Source organism: Lithobates pipiens, unplaced genomic scaffold, assembly GCF_037356315.1.
Source record: "Lithobates pipiens isolate NorthernLeopardFrog02 unplaced genomic scaffold, aLitPip1_a1.2 Scaffold_3, whole genome shotgun sequence".
NCBI lineage: Eukaryota > Metazoa > Chordata > Amphibia > Anura > Ranidae > Lithobates > Lithobates pipiens.
In genome coordinates, this window is record NW_027507790.1 from 99,622,913 (window position 1) to 99,637,803 (window position 14,891).

General features: G+C 39.2%; 1 protein-coding gene across 1 annotated transcript in view; it reads left to right on the forward strand.

Moving 5' to 3' along the window:
• SUSD2 (sushi domain containing 2) overlaps positions 1 to 14,025 on the forward strand; it is a 263,794-nt gene extending 249,769 nt beyond the window's left edge. The window contains exon 27 of the mRNA XM_077462081.1: positions 10,233 to 14,025. Coding sequence (XP_077318207.1) covers positions 10,233 to 10,287 — 55 coding nt within the window. The 3' untranslated portion in view covers positions 10,288 to 14,025. The remainder of the gene's footprint in view (positions 1 to 10,232) is intronic.
• The last annotated feature ends 866 nt before the right edge of the window (positions 14,026 to 14,891 follow it).

The following is a 14,891-nucleotide window of genomic DNA, read 5'->3' on the forward strand; positions in this document are numbered from 1 at the left end:
CACCCGCGATCTCTCCCCACAGAGCTAGAACAGCGGTCTGCAGATGTAAACAAATTTTGCGCAAACCAATCAATATACACTCATTGGGATTTTTCTTTTACCAAAAATATCTCGAATACAGATCCGCCTAAACTGAGAAAGACATTTTTTGATAGCAAAAAGCTAATTTTACTTGGGTTACAACGTTGCACGACCGCACAACTGTCAGTCGGTTAAAGCAACGCAGCGCAGTATCGAAAAAAATGGCCTGGTCATAAGGGGGGTAAAAAGTTCCACAGCTGAAGAGGTTAAGATTGAACAAGTCAAGACTAAAGGGGCATTTTTTTTTCATACATAATGGCACACATGTATTTTGCGTTTTGACTTAACACGTCTTACTTTCTTTTTTTTTTTTCTTACTTTTACTCAATTCATTTGGTGCTCTGCTGGGGGGAGGGGCTCCCATGCTGGAGCAATGGAGTCCAGTTGGTTAGGTCCTGTAATTTCACTCTCAGTGTCCTCAGCCTTCTACTTCTTGTATCCACGTCACTCTGCAGATTTCAAGGTGGACAAGATGGAGGGAGGAGGTGGGTGGAGCCAATACTCACCAGGGGCAGAGTCCTGCAGTCAGTGAGAGTGACTGTATGAACAAGATGGAGGAGGTGCTGTCGATGGGAGGGCCAATACACTCATGGGCGGCGCAGAGGAGGAAGATTGCTGGCCTCTGCCATACAGTGCCAGACTGCAGCAACAATTGCCTATCAGCCCGGGAAAGACAGATACACTTAGGTGGGCTCCTCCGCTCCAGGCAGCTCCTGTCACGGTCACGTCGGCTCTGAGTCTGAGACTGAGACTGAGACTGACTGACTGACTCAATGACGTCACTCGTTGCTAGACGCCAGACGGCCCAGGCGTTAGCAAGGAGTGCAGGGTTGCCAAGCCAACGGTGTAGCTCCACCCACCTCCAGGCTCCTCCTGGTCCATCCTGCATAATTACACACTAGAGTCTCTCTCTCTGCACTGCTGATAAGTTGATGAGACAGAGAGAGAGACTCGGGCAGAGCAAGTGAGGACCAGTGTGACAATGTCAGTGTCATATTTGGGGGGGGGGGCAATTGCCCCGTTGCCCCCCGGATCCGCCCCTGCATACAGGTTACGTGATTTTGCGCTTAAGATTCACCCTGCTGCAGTATATGTACGTGGGGCGGTCCTTAAGCAGTTAAGAAAGACATGGCAAGTATTTAAGCATGAATCCAGTCAATAATGTATTTTAGTTTAGGAAAGAGTTTTGCAGGGATTAAACTTCCGTCTGCTTTAGTTCGTGTAGATTAACCCTACTGAGATTTCCTATCTTGTCTCATGGAGAATGTCATAGTAACAGGAAGGATAGGCAGCAGTAAAAGTCTAGTAGAGGTTTTCTTTGTTCCCCATTATATCCATTTTTTCAGACTCTGTCCCAACTCTGTATATTACTCTTCATTTCTTGGCCTACTTCCTACACTATGCAATACTACAAAAAAAGTATTTGTGGGGGTTTGATTTTAAACTGAAAAAACAGCAGTGAAATGATAGTGTCCCAGTTGCCATATGTCAGAAACTTTAAAATGCATCAATGGAACCTGTACCTGGCCAGAAACTTTTTTAACATTACATAATTCTTGGAAGTGCCTTACATTTGTTAATAATTCCTGCATGTGCAAGCCTCAAACCAACTTCTCAATTACTGTGTCTGATTCCTTTATACAAGACTGTTCCAATTGTCGTGTGTGTACTTTTGCTTTCTTTGTTAACTCCACCATTCCGATATACCTGTCTATGGAACAGTTATATATTTTCTACAGATATTTAATATAGTGAACTTCAACATGTATTAGATACATTCCTTTTTAATTGTACTTTTTAATCGTTTGCTATTAGATCCTTTTACTAATATAAAAAACAAAGGCTTCAATTGAGAATATACTGACTTACTATAACAATAACAAATGAGCATAAGCAGTAACAATGATAAATCTCAAAAGTTCATTCTAGGTGCTATAATCTTGTTCCATGCATGGAATTTTAAATAATCAAATTTAATGATTACTACCATGCTGGATCCTGGCAAAATATCAAACCATAAATGGATACCTAAGTCCCGGTTGACATGGGCATCGTTATATGATAATCTTAAACTCATCCTATTTTCCGTGCCCTGCACTCTTGCCAGAGGCTAAACTCTTAAATGTGAGGAGGCCTATCCAACGTCTGGCTAAATGACACACTATTTTTAGAATTTTAAAAGGGTAGAATTCCTTGATTTTGGAACAAACGTCCCACCCCCTGTAAATGCATTCATTGATAAAATGTGGTGATAAAAGTTTTGCAGTAGATATTGCATACCTATTAACTAAACGGAATTTACATGATGAACTCCTATCCCCTAGGGAAGGAATGCTGAACATGTTTAAAATGACAGAGGCTTGTACACAGAGATTTAAAGAGAAGTAATTGATATGCTGTTTCTCTGTTCCAACACTTGTAGTCTCAACTCCCGTGGTTTACACAATGTGACCTCCAGTTACCAAATGGAATAATTAGAAGCACTTGTAGCAGCCAATTATAGTGTGCTGCACAGCGGAGTAAATTTCAATAGATGTTGTAAACTGCCAGGTGCATTCTGCACCTTGTAAAGTCAAACTTCAAGAAGATTCTGTGATGAGGTGACACCTGAATGTTTCACCTAGCCACAGAGGAAACCACTATACTTCATGGCAAACTATTCACACACGTTTCTGTTAGGAGATTGCATTGTCAGAACTATGTGCCATTGGATTCATTCTCTTTAGGACTTTTCCACTTTGAACAAGAAATTGGCAAACTTCTTCACTGAGGGTCTGAAGTGGACCCATAGTTCTAGAGACAATAATAAATGGTAAAAGAAAAACATAAAGAAGGCAGAAACTGCCCTTTTTTAAGTTTGTAGTTTTATTATTATTATTCAAAATGTATATAGCGTCAACAGTTTGCACAGCACTTTAAAAATTAAAAGGAAGCAGCATAGAAACAATACAATTTAATACAAGAGGGTTAGAAAGGCCCTGCCATCTAAAAAAGGATTGCCGGGTGATACAAAAGGTAATAACTGTGAAGGATGAGCTGACTGTAAAAGTATATATTTTTTTATTGATGCACATGATTTCTAATAAAAAGCCATATACATACCTCTCTTTTAATCTGTTTCTTAGCAGTAATATGACTGCACAGTGCATAGACCTAGGTGGCTGCTGCAAGAGCTGACAGTAGTGAGGAATTCCTAGAGCAGTGACGTCACCCCCATCAATGCCAAAGCTCTAGGCTTTGTCAAGGTCTCCTTGCACTAGCCTCAGCTACTGTCCAGGCTCCAGAGCTGTGTGGTCATGCGATCACTAAGAAACGTATTAAAAAAAGTATTTACACTGCTTGGTATTAGAAACAATGTACAACATTAGTAGAGGCGGAAGCAAGGCAATATTTAAAGCTTACTTATTAAGAAGCATTTACTTCTTCTTTAAGGTGGACTTAGATAGATGGAGTGATTAGGTTAGGGAGTTCCAGAGAAAGAGAGAGGCTATGAAGAAATCATTGAGCCAGGGATGGGAGGGGGTGACAAGGGAACTAGAGAGCAATACTTTGCCTGATTATTTTGATAATCAGGCAAATACTGAGTGTTTCTACTGACCTGAGATGCAGTGGGGTAGATTTACTAAAGGCAAATAGACTGTGTACTTTGCTAATACAGTTGCTCCAGAGCTTGGTAAATGGGGTAAAGTTTCACTTTACAAAGAAGACTCAATCACATGCGAGGACAATAAAACTACAACATTTTTGTTTGCATGTGCTTGGATGATTGAATTCAGCAGAGCTTCTCTTCATTTACCTGCTCTGGAACATGTTGCCTGATATGATTCAGTTGGGGGATACACTTGTTGCTCCCCCTTTCCTGGCTAACCAGACTGGTTAAGGGGACCTTACATCAGTTTTTTTTTAAACTTTAATTGTATTTATGGCCAAAATTGTAAATCATATATTACTCTCCACATTGTATTCCAATTAACGTATTTATCGGCAACGCGCACTTTTCCCCCCTGAAAATGAGGGGCAAATCACAGGTGTGTGTTGTACGCTGATAGTGTACCTCGGAGGGGAAGGAGGGGGACGAGCGCCACCGAGTGCGGCCGGAATTCACCAAGCCGCCATCTCCTGTATAATTGGCTCTTACTCTGCTCTGACGTCACACACACAGTCCCGCCTCCGCCACTGGCATTGGACCAATGTTCTGTCAAGCACAGGAGCTGTTCCAAATTCGATGGCGGAGGCGGGACTGTGTATGTGACTGCCAACTGAGAGCCGAGTAAACAGGAGATGACAGCTCGGTAATTTCCTGCATGAGAGATGGTGAGGCTGCAGATTGGCATCAGGCTGTATTGATGGGATATGGGCGTAGATCGGGCTGTAGATAGGTGCATATCAGGCTGCAATGAGGCTGCAGATGGGCACAGATCAGGCTGCATTGAGGCTGCAGATGGGCACAGATCAGGCTGCATTGAGGCTGCAGATGGACACAGATCAGGCTGCATTTAGGCTGCAGATGGGCGCAGATCAGTCTGCACTGAGGCTGCAGATGAGTACAAATCAGGCTGCATTGAGGCTGCAGATGGGCACTAATCAGGCTGCATTGATGGGCACTGACCATTATTTTACGTCAACGTGGTTTATTTTGAAGAAACCATTTGTTTTCCTGAAACTTCCCTCTTAAATTAAAGGTGCATTTTATACACCTGTGTGTGTTATATGCCAATAAATACGGTATTTATGGCCTACTCCTAATAATCTGTATAATCTGCACAAGTTTAATCAATCCATTAATTCTGTGACATGTATTTACTATGCCATGTAAATATCCTCTGCTGTGTCACACATTTCACAGAGCTTGTCTGCTAACAGAAGGCGTTTCAGGAGGCAGTACAGGAAAGTAAACCAAAGGAATGAGCAGAGGAGAAGCAGCAAAGCATGCAGGGAATCCAGAAAGTTGTGTAAAAAGATGACCAGAACAGAGACAGCAATACACAAACAAAAGAGGACATTTTTAAAGCAAGCTTATGTTAAATTATCAAAAAAATAACTTTGCTTTGCTATTACAATGCTGATATTATAAAATTAAAATGTATATTGTAACTATAGATCTCCTTTAGAGGGTCAGTATACAATTAGGAAAAATACAAAAAGGCACAGAGCCCCCCTACTAATTCGCCCAAAAAGTAAATAAAAAATGATTTAAAAAAACACACATTAAAATGTCCTTTATTGAAATACAATGTCAGTCACATCATACAGTGGTGAAGATCCACATCAATCACAATGACTCATGTTCAACATTTATCCAAAGCTCATTCCTAATTTTAAACAGAGAAAGCAGGGACGTGATTAGAAGGGACATAATGTTTCTGTGTGTTTTTCTAGTAAGAATGTTCACTGAAAAGGTAATCTCTCCTGCAAATGTTGGAAAAAAGACTGCTAAGATTATAAATGGGCTACTGCCACATCACCCTATGTCACCTATCCTAAAAAATATGTTGAGAAAGAAAACTTCACTGAAATCTTTTTGTGCCCTTGCTAAGAGCATGAGTTATTTGGCTGAGCAGGAACATTGGACTATTGCTAAACTAAAGAGGCTAGTAAACTTTAGCAGTCTAATGCCGCATACACGCGGTCAGACTTTCCGACGGAAAATGTGCGATCGCTTTTTTTTAAAAATAACAAACATACTTATACTTACCTGCCCTGTGCAATCATTTTGCAGCCCCAATCCTCTTTTTCTGGGGTGCCCAGCCAGCAATCCAGGCCCCTCCTCTTTATTGGGTGCCCCCACGGAAAGCTGAGGGCACCCATGCAGACCCGCTCCCGAGTCCCGCTTCTGGCACAGACAAAGTTGAAGAGCAAGAAACAATCTTAAGCTGGGTAAAAACTTTAAAAGTAAATGTACATTTTCTCACTCTTCAATAAACTTTGTAGGTATATTGTATCTACAGAAGGGACAGGAACTGATTCTGTGGAGGATGTGGTGACCTGGCCTTATGCCACAAGTTTGGGGTTTTGTGGGTACTATAGCTGCTTCATTCAAAGCTATTCCAAGATTTTACAGCCTCCTAATGACCTCCTGAAAATAAACTCCTGTCACTGACAAAACCAGCAAAGCCCTTTTCAATGGGAAATGGACTTCTGCTTGTGTGTAAGCTTTTCTACAGCTATTTGTTGGCTTATGTAGACCCAAAAAGTCATACAGTCTACATGTGGATGTGTCCTCCATCAGAAATATCCAGGAAGACTGAGGCCTGTTGCTTATATCAGTCAGAAACATAAACTGGGTAAACGCGTTGCATTTTTTTTTTTTCAACCAGAAGGTTGAATGAAAAAAACCTCACAGATTCCCACATCGGCCCAAGCAATGTGGGTAAAGGGATCTCCCCTACATTTCTATTGTATTCTGAGAGCAGGGACTTCCCCCCCTTTCAAAATGCACTAAATCAGTGCTGCTGCTGTTTATTTAATAAGTGTATCAACTGACCTGTGATGCAGTGTGTTTGTTTTGCCATTTTCATTCATGGTTGCTGTGTCCTCTGTACTTTATGATGAGATCATCAAGTGTGACTTCCCACTGCAAGGCTTTATTGGGTATACCCTTATGACAACACTTGGACAGACAGTTAGAGGAAAGTGGACTGCTATTCCCAGGGCACAGATAGAAGTAACCAATGTATGGACTAGAAAAGAACTGATGCAGTATCCTCTCACTGAGCCATGTTATGACAACTGTACAATATATGAATGTTCATTTTGGAGAATATGTAAAGTTTGATAGTTACTAGTTCCTATTATCCAATACATGGATGTTAAAATACAATACATTGTGGATCTATCTAATCCCATTTAAATTGGGACTCTACTTGTTATCCACAAGACCTAGCTCAGTGGAGGCACTATTGCTTATTAGAGATTCTGTCCTGTTCTCACAGATAAAATGAAGGCTCTGTTCCTTAATAGAATACCAGTGGTGTCACAGCTCACAAGCAGCCTGGAAAGAGTGTAAAAATAGGGCTAGAGGTTTAGAGGACATGTTGGAGGAATTATATTAAGCCCCACTTCCTGTACCAGTTTATATTTTTATCTCCTCTGTCAACTTACTCTAAATTCTTCTTACATTGTTTATAGTGAATATCTATCTATTTATTGCATGTTAGCTGTTGGTAAATTACATTGGAAGGTAAATCAGAAGGCCTTGAAGTTTCTTATTCAGTAATATTGTTTATCACACTCTTTTTACATGCTGCTTGCATTGCTGTAATTACAGGAAAACATAGCAGTAGACATATTTTCTGAAGATTAACAATGTCAAAATTGGCTGAACAAAATACAACATCTTGCAAAGGTGTAACTAGGGGAAGAAATTCAGGAGAGCTTTAGCTAGGGGGTTACTGTATTACCATATTTCATAAAAAAGAAAATGTCAACATGTTCATGAGATTTTAGGATGTGTTTGACAATTGATACAAAATCTTACATAAATATTTTATCACAAACTCAACTGTATTAAGGCAAAATAACTTGCAGAAGGGGCAAGGTGTGATGAATATGGTTGGAAGTGCTCCACAATCTCTAGCAGTTACATTTCCTTTCTTGGTTAGTGCTTAAAACACCTCTAAAACAACAGACTTTTTGATCTTGTATACAAATTTTTAATAATTCAAACTCATGATCAAGCTATTTTGGTTCACCAATTTTGCAGTTTAGCTGTGTGGCCAGAACCATGACATTACTCCGATCTGTAAATATACAAAGAAAAGTTTTGAGAGCTATTTTGAACTATCAAATTAAAACTGCGAGTGACCAAATTATTTATTTAAAATAATATATTTTTAGTAATAACACAAGTCTGTGATTGATGAATGGTCAGGTTCGGAATCATACATTTGCAAGTTTGTAATTTTTCCTCTTTTTATACACTCTAATATTAAGTATTTTCCAGTAGTTATAATAATCACAGCTGTGTATACTTGAAATCACTGAAAGAGTGCAATCATGCCAGAAATGTACTTTAGCTCTATAGCATAGCCCTAAATGAGTACAAGAGTCTAAAACGCTTATGTTTATAATATATATATAATATATATATATATATATATATATATATATATATATATATATATATATATATATATATATATATATATATATATCGAAGGGAATAAGGAGACATTGTTGTTGTCTTTCTGTCTCTGCCTTTGGTCCTTTCTAAGACACTGACCCTGCAAAAAGCATGCACACCAGGAAAATCAGAATGAAGTTAAAAATCTTGGTCTGACATCCAAGCTACTAGTATTTTAGAAGGGTAGATCATCAACAACATTCTCTGTACTTCATCAGTGCAGGTTTCTTTTAAATCTGGACTTCAAGCAGATATATAAAGACACAAATTATGCAGATCTGTTTTCATTATTACATTGTTAAAGTTGAAGTATGATACTAGGAGCCACTAAGAAGTAGCTCTAAAAAGCCCCCAGCCCCCCAACTGTGGATTAGATTATTGAGGCTAATGTCTCTTTGTCTTTGGGGGAAAACAGATGTAGTAAAAAAAAGAGGATGCCCTAATAAATATAGAAAATTATGGTTAGTATGGTTAAAGCACCTTCCTACTGGAAGGTATGCGAGATAGGTTATTATATCATATATTCATATACTGTATATACTCCTTATGTTATTCTGGAGTGTCTGTCCAAATTTATATATGCTGCCGTACAGGAGTATAACTCCCAGAGCAGGTTTGAGTTGGTGGTTTTTTCTTTTACTTCTTTTTTTTTCTTTGAATACTGCAAAATGCAGCCCTTTTGGTCTTTCCTTTTTATGATCATGTTTGTTGGATGTTTTTAAAACTTGGTTTGGGTTGGTGTTTTTTTCTTTTGTTTGTGATGTGTTTTACGTATCTTTGTATAAAGAACAATTCTCAATAAAAAAAAGAGAAAAAATGATGCTCAGCAAAAACCAGTTACCTCCAGTGAAGTGTGCCCCAACTATATTTTTTAAATGCAAGCAGTTTGATTACTTGAATTTGATATGGCATCAGCCTCTATACAGTCCCTATACAATGAACCTTAGAATGGAACAGGGGAAGCAGCACAATGAGCCAGTCAGTTGGGCTTCTCTACACATGTGCTTAAAAGGAACATGCTGATAAGAGGAGAAAGACAACTGACATACATGAACCCATCAGTAGACATGTGCGATTAGTTTTGTACGAATCAAAAATTCATACAAATTTCCGTAAATTCATACATTCGGGAGGATCCGAAATACGAATCACTATGCTTCTGTATGAAATACAAAATGTCGTTTACGAATTTCTGATCCAAATTCCTAACGAACATTCGTAATTGTTACGAAAAGTTAACAAACCTAAAAGTTAAAAACCCAGGGAGTCAACACAGCACAGGGATGGTGGGAGCCCCTCATAATGATAAATTCATCATAACGAACATTTGCAATTGTTACGAAAAGTTAAGAAACCTAACACAAATTTGTATTTCGTATGAAATTTCAAACACGAATTACAAGACACAAATTAATTCTAATACTGAACGGAATGGAACCAAACTAAACAAATTTATTGATAGCGCACATGTCTACCCATCAATGATCTGCTTCTCCTTTCACTGTTAAATCACAGGCTGGGGGAGGGAGAAGATCAATAACCGTTACTGTAGCAAATAAAATGAAGTCTCCTATCCTGCAAGACAGGACTGTACTGTTAGACAGACATGTGTAAATGTTAAATGGATAGACAGAAATACAAATCTTTGACAGAGAAAACAGCTATCATATATGTACTGCATCAGAGTATGCAGCTGTTTGCCAGTAGATCAGCTCTAAGGATTTCTTGATTTGGGTATATCAGTCTTTATTTAAATACATGATTGTGTTTCTTGTTTAATGAAGACAACCTTCTCTTGAAAGCACATGATACTTTTAATATAAATCATCTAATTTGACAACAGTATTTTGTTCTTCAGATAATATTTACTTGTACAATATTATAATTCCCAATTGACGCAAGCATGGAGGGAAATATATTTATGCACACTAGCTACCTTCCTTTGTACTTACATTTTTATTAGTGAGAAGGACAATCAAAGGGATCTATTTACCAAAATGAGTTATGTAAAAATGATTTTATTTTGCAGGAAAAAAGAGATATCCGTTCCTTCCGTGACTTACCAGAAATCGAATGAAATCTAGGAAGACTCAATAAGTGTGCATATTCAAGCAATGAAGAAAAAACTCTCAGTGTAATGCTGTATGTATTACTGAAGAATTTCTAAAGTTCCACATATCACAGTGTCCAGTCTTATCACAAACCAACATTTCCTTCCCATTCCACTGAAGGAAAATGCATTCACCTGAAGTTTCAAAGATGACGCCGCAAACTGCTTTAACCGATTATGCTTGTGAAAGTAAACATTTTACTATAAGTACTTAAAATATGTTTCAAAACCTGAAGTGTCTCAATTATGCATAACACAACAAGCTCAACAGATTTGCACCTTTGCTGGTCACCAAGTACAATAAGCTTTTTCAGTCTCTGCTCAGCTGTAATAATAGAGCATAAAAGTGTAATTTTGACTGCTAACCAGTGATTCCAATAATGGCTAGGTCCCAAGAAACACAGAATTACAACAATTCACTTTTCCTGCCTGATCACAACCTCTACATTCTAAATGTATCTGAATCTAGTTAAGGATTTTTTCCTTTATTTATCTATAGTTATCAAATCAGTGACATGCTTACAGATCTCTGATAATAACTATGGTTCAATGTACTCAGAAGAATGGAAAGTATGAGTATGACCTGTGGCATATGTGCAGTGCAGGATATTGTAAAGTGCTGCAATGCTTTGAGTATAGACATTCCTGTTCAACATGGGAGACCAAAGGGCCATCTTTAAAATGCATTTCCCCTTACTCCTTTCCTGGCAACCACACACAAGGTTATGCAGTGAAGTGAAGGAAGCGGTGGATTTACGGAAGGCGAGCTGTGTTAGGGGAGTGACTAGTCAATTTTTTTTAGCCAGTTGAAAGGCGCAGTGCAAGAAAATAAAATGTATTTAAGGAAATTACAAGCACAACAAGGAAGCTTTTAAAATACTTTTTTGTGCTTTTACCTGCAAATTGTTTAATTTGGGTTAAGGTCTCTTTAAAGATGCTATCACTCTCCTGAAAGGGACGTTTTTTTTTACTTTGAAGGCATTGCATACTAAAGCCTTAAGGAGGATCTGAATCTTGTGGAAATAAAATAAACTATTTTATAAATTACAAATGCAAGTAGAACAAAAATAAAAAAAAAGTTTCCTTTCTCTGTGGCTTCTTTTCCCACACATTGCTCCCCCTTCTTGTTTCCTACTACTTTAATCCACATCTGGGTCAGCAGCCCTCTACTTTCTGGACTAATCCTGGCTCGGGTGACACTGTGTAATCCTCTGCATTCTCACATTGGTCTTCACTGGCTATTTCCTGGGTGCTAATATAGAGAGGCAGAGTCTCTAATGTAGAGATGTTGTATTAAGACTGCATTTAAAATGCAATGCTTGGCACCAAAGAGATTCCTGGGAAGAAAGAGGCAAATATGTGTAGTATAGCAGAGAAAACCAGTCAAACACTCCACAACATTTTTCCTCTGAAAATTAGAATGTTTTTTAAGGCATCTATGTGTTTCAGATACAACATGTAAAGATTGTATTCATTATCAAACTTCCTTTTGCAACTTTTCAAATCTTTGCACTGCCGCAGCCCTTCTTTTTTTTTGGGGGGGGGGGGGGGGGGCTTATGAGAAGTGACCAAACAGGATAGTGCACTACCCCTGTAGGTAAATAAGAGAATCACATCCTTCATTAAGAGCGAGTTTGATAATGCAATGGTCAGTGGCTCCACCCAGGTTCTTTGTGAACAGAGGTATTTCCCTTCCTGGGGAAGTAACTTAAGCACAGTAGTTAGGAGCAGAAAACTATGCAACCAGCTTGTAACATTAACCATAAGTACATAGATGCACACCGGTAAAGAAATAGTACAAGTTTTATATAGGAAGAAATCAATAACAATGTACAAACAGGTATTATCAGCAAAGGAGTCCTGGTGGAAATGTGCACATATAGCCTTGTATATATAGTTATTAATAAAGATACCTCCAGATGAATGTTGCATCAGTTCAGTTCAGTTACATGAGTTCCTGAGGATGATCGCAAGCCATCTTGCTGAGACGTGAAGACAAGATCAGCAGTGACGGGAAGATCCTCCAACCATTGTCCAACCAGCTTGGAATGCAGCTTCTCACAGGCAGAAACTGTGGTGTGGCACTGGAACTCAGAGTTGCCTAGCTACTCTGCATTTTAGTCCCTAGTAGCTTCTAATCTGTCATGCAACCAGATTTCTAACTACAAGAAAGTGCCATTGGATGCCTATCCTGGCTCTAGATATGTTTGTTTTTGGAACCTAAGATAAAAGTAGGTAAAGAATCCCAGACCAGAAGCTGCATATAAACTCTATTGCAGTAAACAGGTTCGCCTACTAACATGCAGCAAGGTGACCACTGCTATATATATATATATATATATATATATATATATATGGATTTAGCAGCAACTTTTCCATGGACAAGACATGTGATCTTAGACTTTTTCTCTCTCTACTTCTCTCCTTCCTCCCTCTGGGGTTTTCACCCCAACCCAGAGACTGGAACGGCATACCGTACATAATATATCAGCAGCACAAGCATTTACAAATACAGACAGTAGAAGGCAGCAAATCCCTACAATGAGATTTTCTATATTTTTTATTAGTTTCTCGGTCTCAAGCACGAAACTTACCAGATGGATTTTGGATGCCGCCAGGCATAATTCAATTGTATAAAAAAAAAAAAAACACACAAGGAAAACCCTAGTGCACATTACCCACAGACCCAGTAAATAATCAATATGCTGAAACAACAGATAATGGACTAATGCCCCATACACACAATTTGAAATTCCACCAGCAAAAGTCTGATGTGAGCTTTTGGTAGGAAATTCCGACCGTGTGTATGTTCCTTTGGACTTTTGCCTGCGGAATTTTCACCAGGAAAAGATTTAGAGCAGGTTCTCTATTTTTCCAGCTGAAAAAGTTCCGATCGGAAATTCAGATCGCCTGTAGCAATTCTGACTCGCAAAATTCCTACGCATGCTCAGAAACAATTCGATGCATGCTTGGAAGCATTAAACTTCATTTTCTCGGCTCGTCGTAGTGTTGTACATCACCATGTTCTTGACAGTCGAAATTTCAGAGAACTTTTGTGTGGCCATGTATGTATGTAAGCCAAGCTTGAGCGGAATTCCGTCAGAAAAACCATCCAAGATTTTTCAGAAGGAAATTCCGCTCGTGTGTACGGGGCATTCGACTATTTACCAATATTTCTGGCCACTCAGAGGAATCTGCAGACAGGTTCTATATCTACTACTTTTTTCAACAGGCCTTAACGTAGCTTAATGAGAAGCTTGAGCAAGGTTCCAAAAATGTAAAAGTCAGCAGCTACAAAAACTGTAGCTGCTGAATCTTAATAAACAGACATTCACTGGTCCAGGGATCCAGCTCTGTCCTCACCTGGGCCTGTTCTTCACCAATCTTCAGGTCCCCAGTGCTGCTATGTTAACTGTAGGAAGCCAGCTGTGACTTCTTGTGGCTTCACAGCCAGCTTCCCACTGCGCATGTGTGAACCACAAACCTGCCAAAACTAGTTACCTGCACCCTAAAAAAATAAAAATATTGCAAATATGATAAAGGAGGAGGAGGAGGGAGAGGGGAACTTTCTCTTTTGGGTGAAGCTTTGATAAACCCTGATAATGTAAGTAGTGTACTCACAAAACTAATGAGAAAACCAAATAAGCTTGGTTTGGTATGCCATTCCATATTTACTCTGTGATGCAATAAATAAATAAATAAATAAATAAAATTGTCTTTTGTTTTATTGATAGATCCAAGGAGTACACACGTTCCAAACAGAGCTAACATTAACGTGTTTTAGCCTATCAAGGCCTTACTCATAGTTCGTGAACTATGAGTAAGGCCCTGATAGGCTGAAACGCATTAGTATTGGCTCTGTTTGGAACATGTGTACCCCTTGGACAAAATAAAGATACATTTTATTCCTCCTCACCTGGTTTCTAAAGCCGCGTACACACGACCAGACTTAGGTCGGACAAACTTTCGACGGAGTTCTGATGGAGTTCTGACAGAGTTCTGACAGAGTTCTGATGGACTTTCCGAATGAACGGACTTGGCCACACACAATCACACCAAAGTCCGACGGATTCGAATGTGATGACGTACGACCAGACTAGAATAAGGAAGTTCATAGCCAGTAGCCAATAGCTGCCCTCGCATCGGTTTTTGTCCGTCGGACTAGCACACACACGAGCGGATTTCTCGGTAGGAACTGGGTCCAGCGGAGTTCTGGTGGAACAATTTGAAACATGTTACATTTCTAAAGTCTGTCAGACTTTTGCAAATCAAAAGTCCGCTGCAGCCCACACACGATCGAATAGTCTGCCGGAATCATTCCGTCAGACTTTTGATGTTGAAAAGTCTGGTCGTGTGTACGCGGCATAACTTTATCTACATAGAAGGACTCTTGTGTTGCAGGATGGAGATCGATAGTCAGGCACAGTGAGTGGAAATAGAGAGCTCTTGCATGATTATATAGATATTTAAGAAGACTCAAAAGATACAATGGTCCATCAAGTTAAGGATGGTATTGTACATTCTAAGGCCGCGTACACACGGGCGGATTGTCTGCCCAACTAAGTTCGTCAGACAATC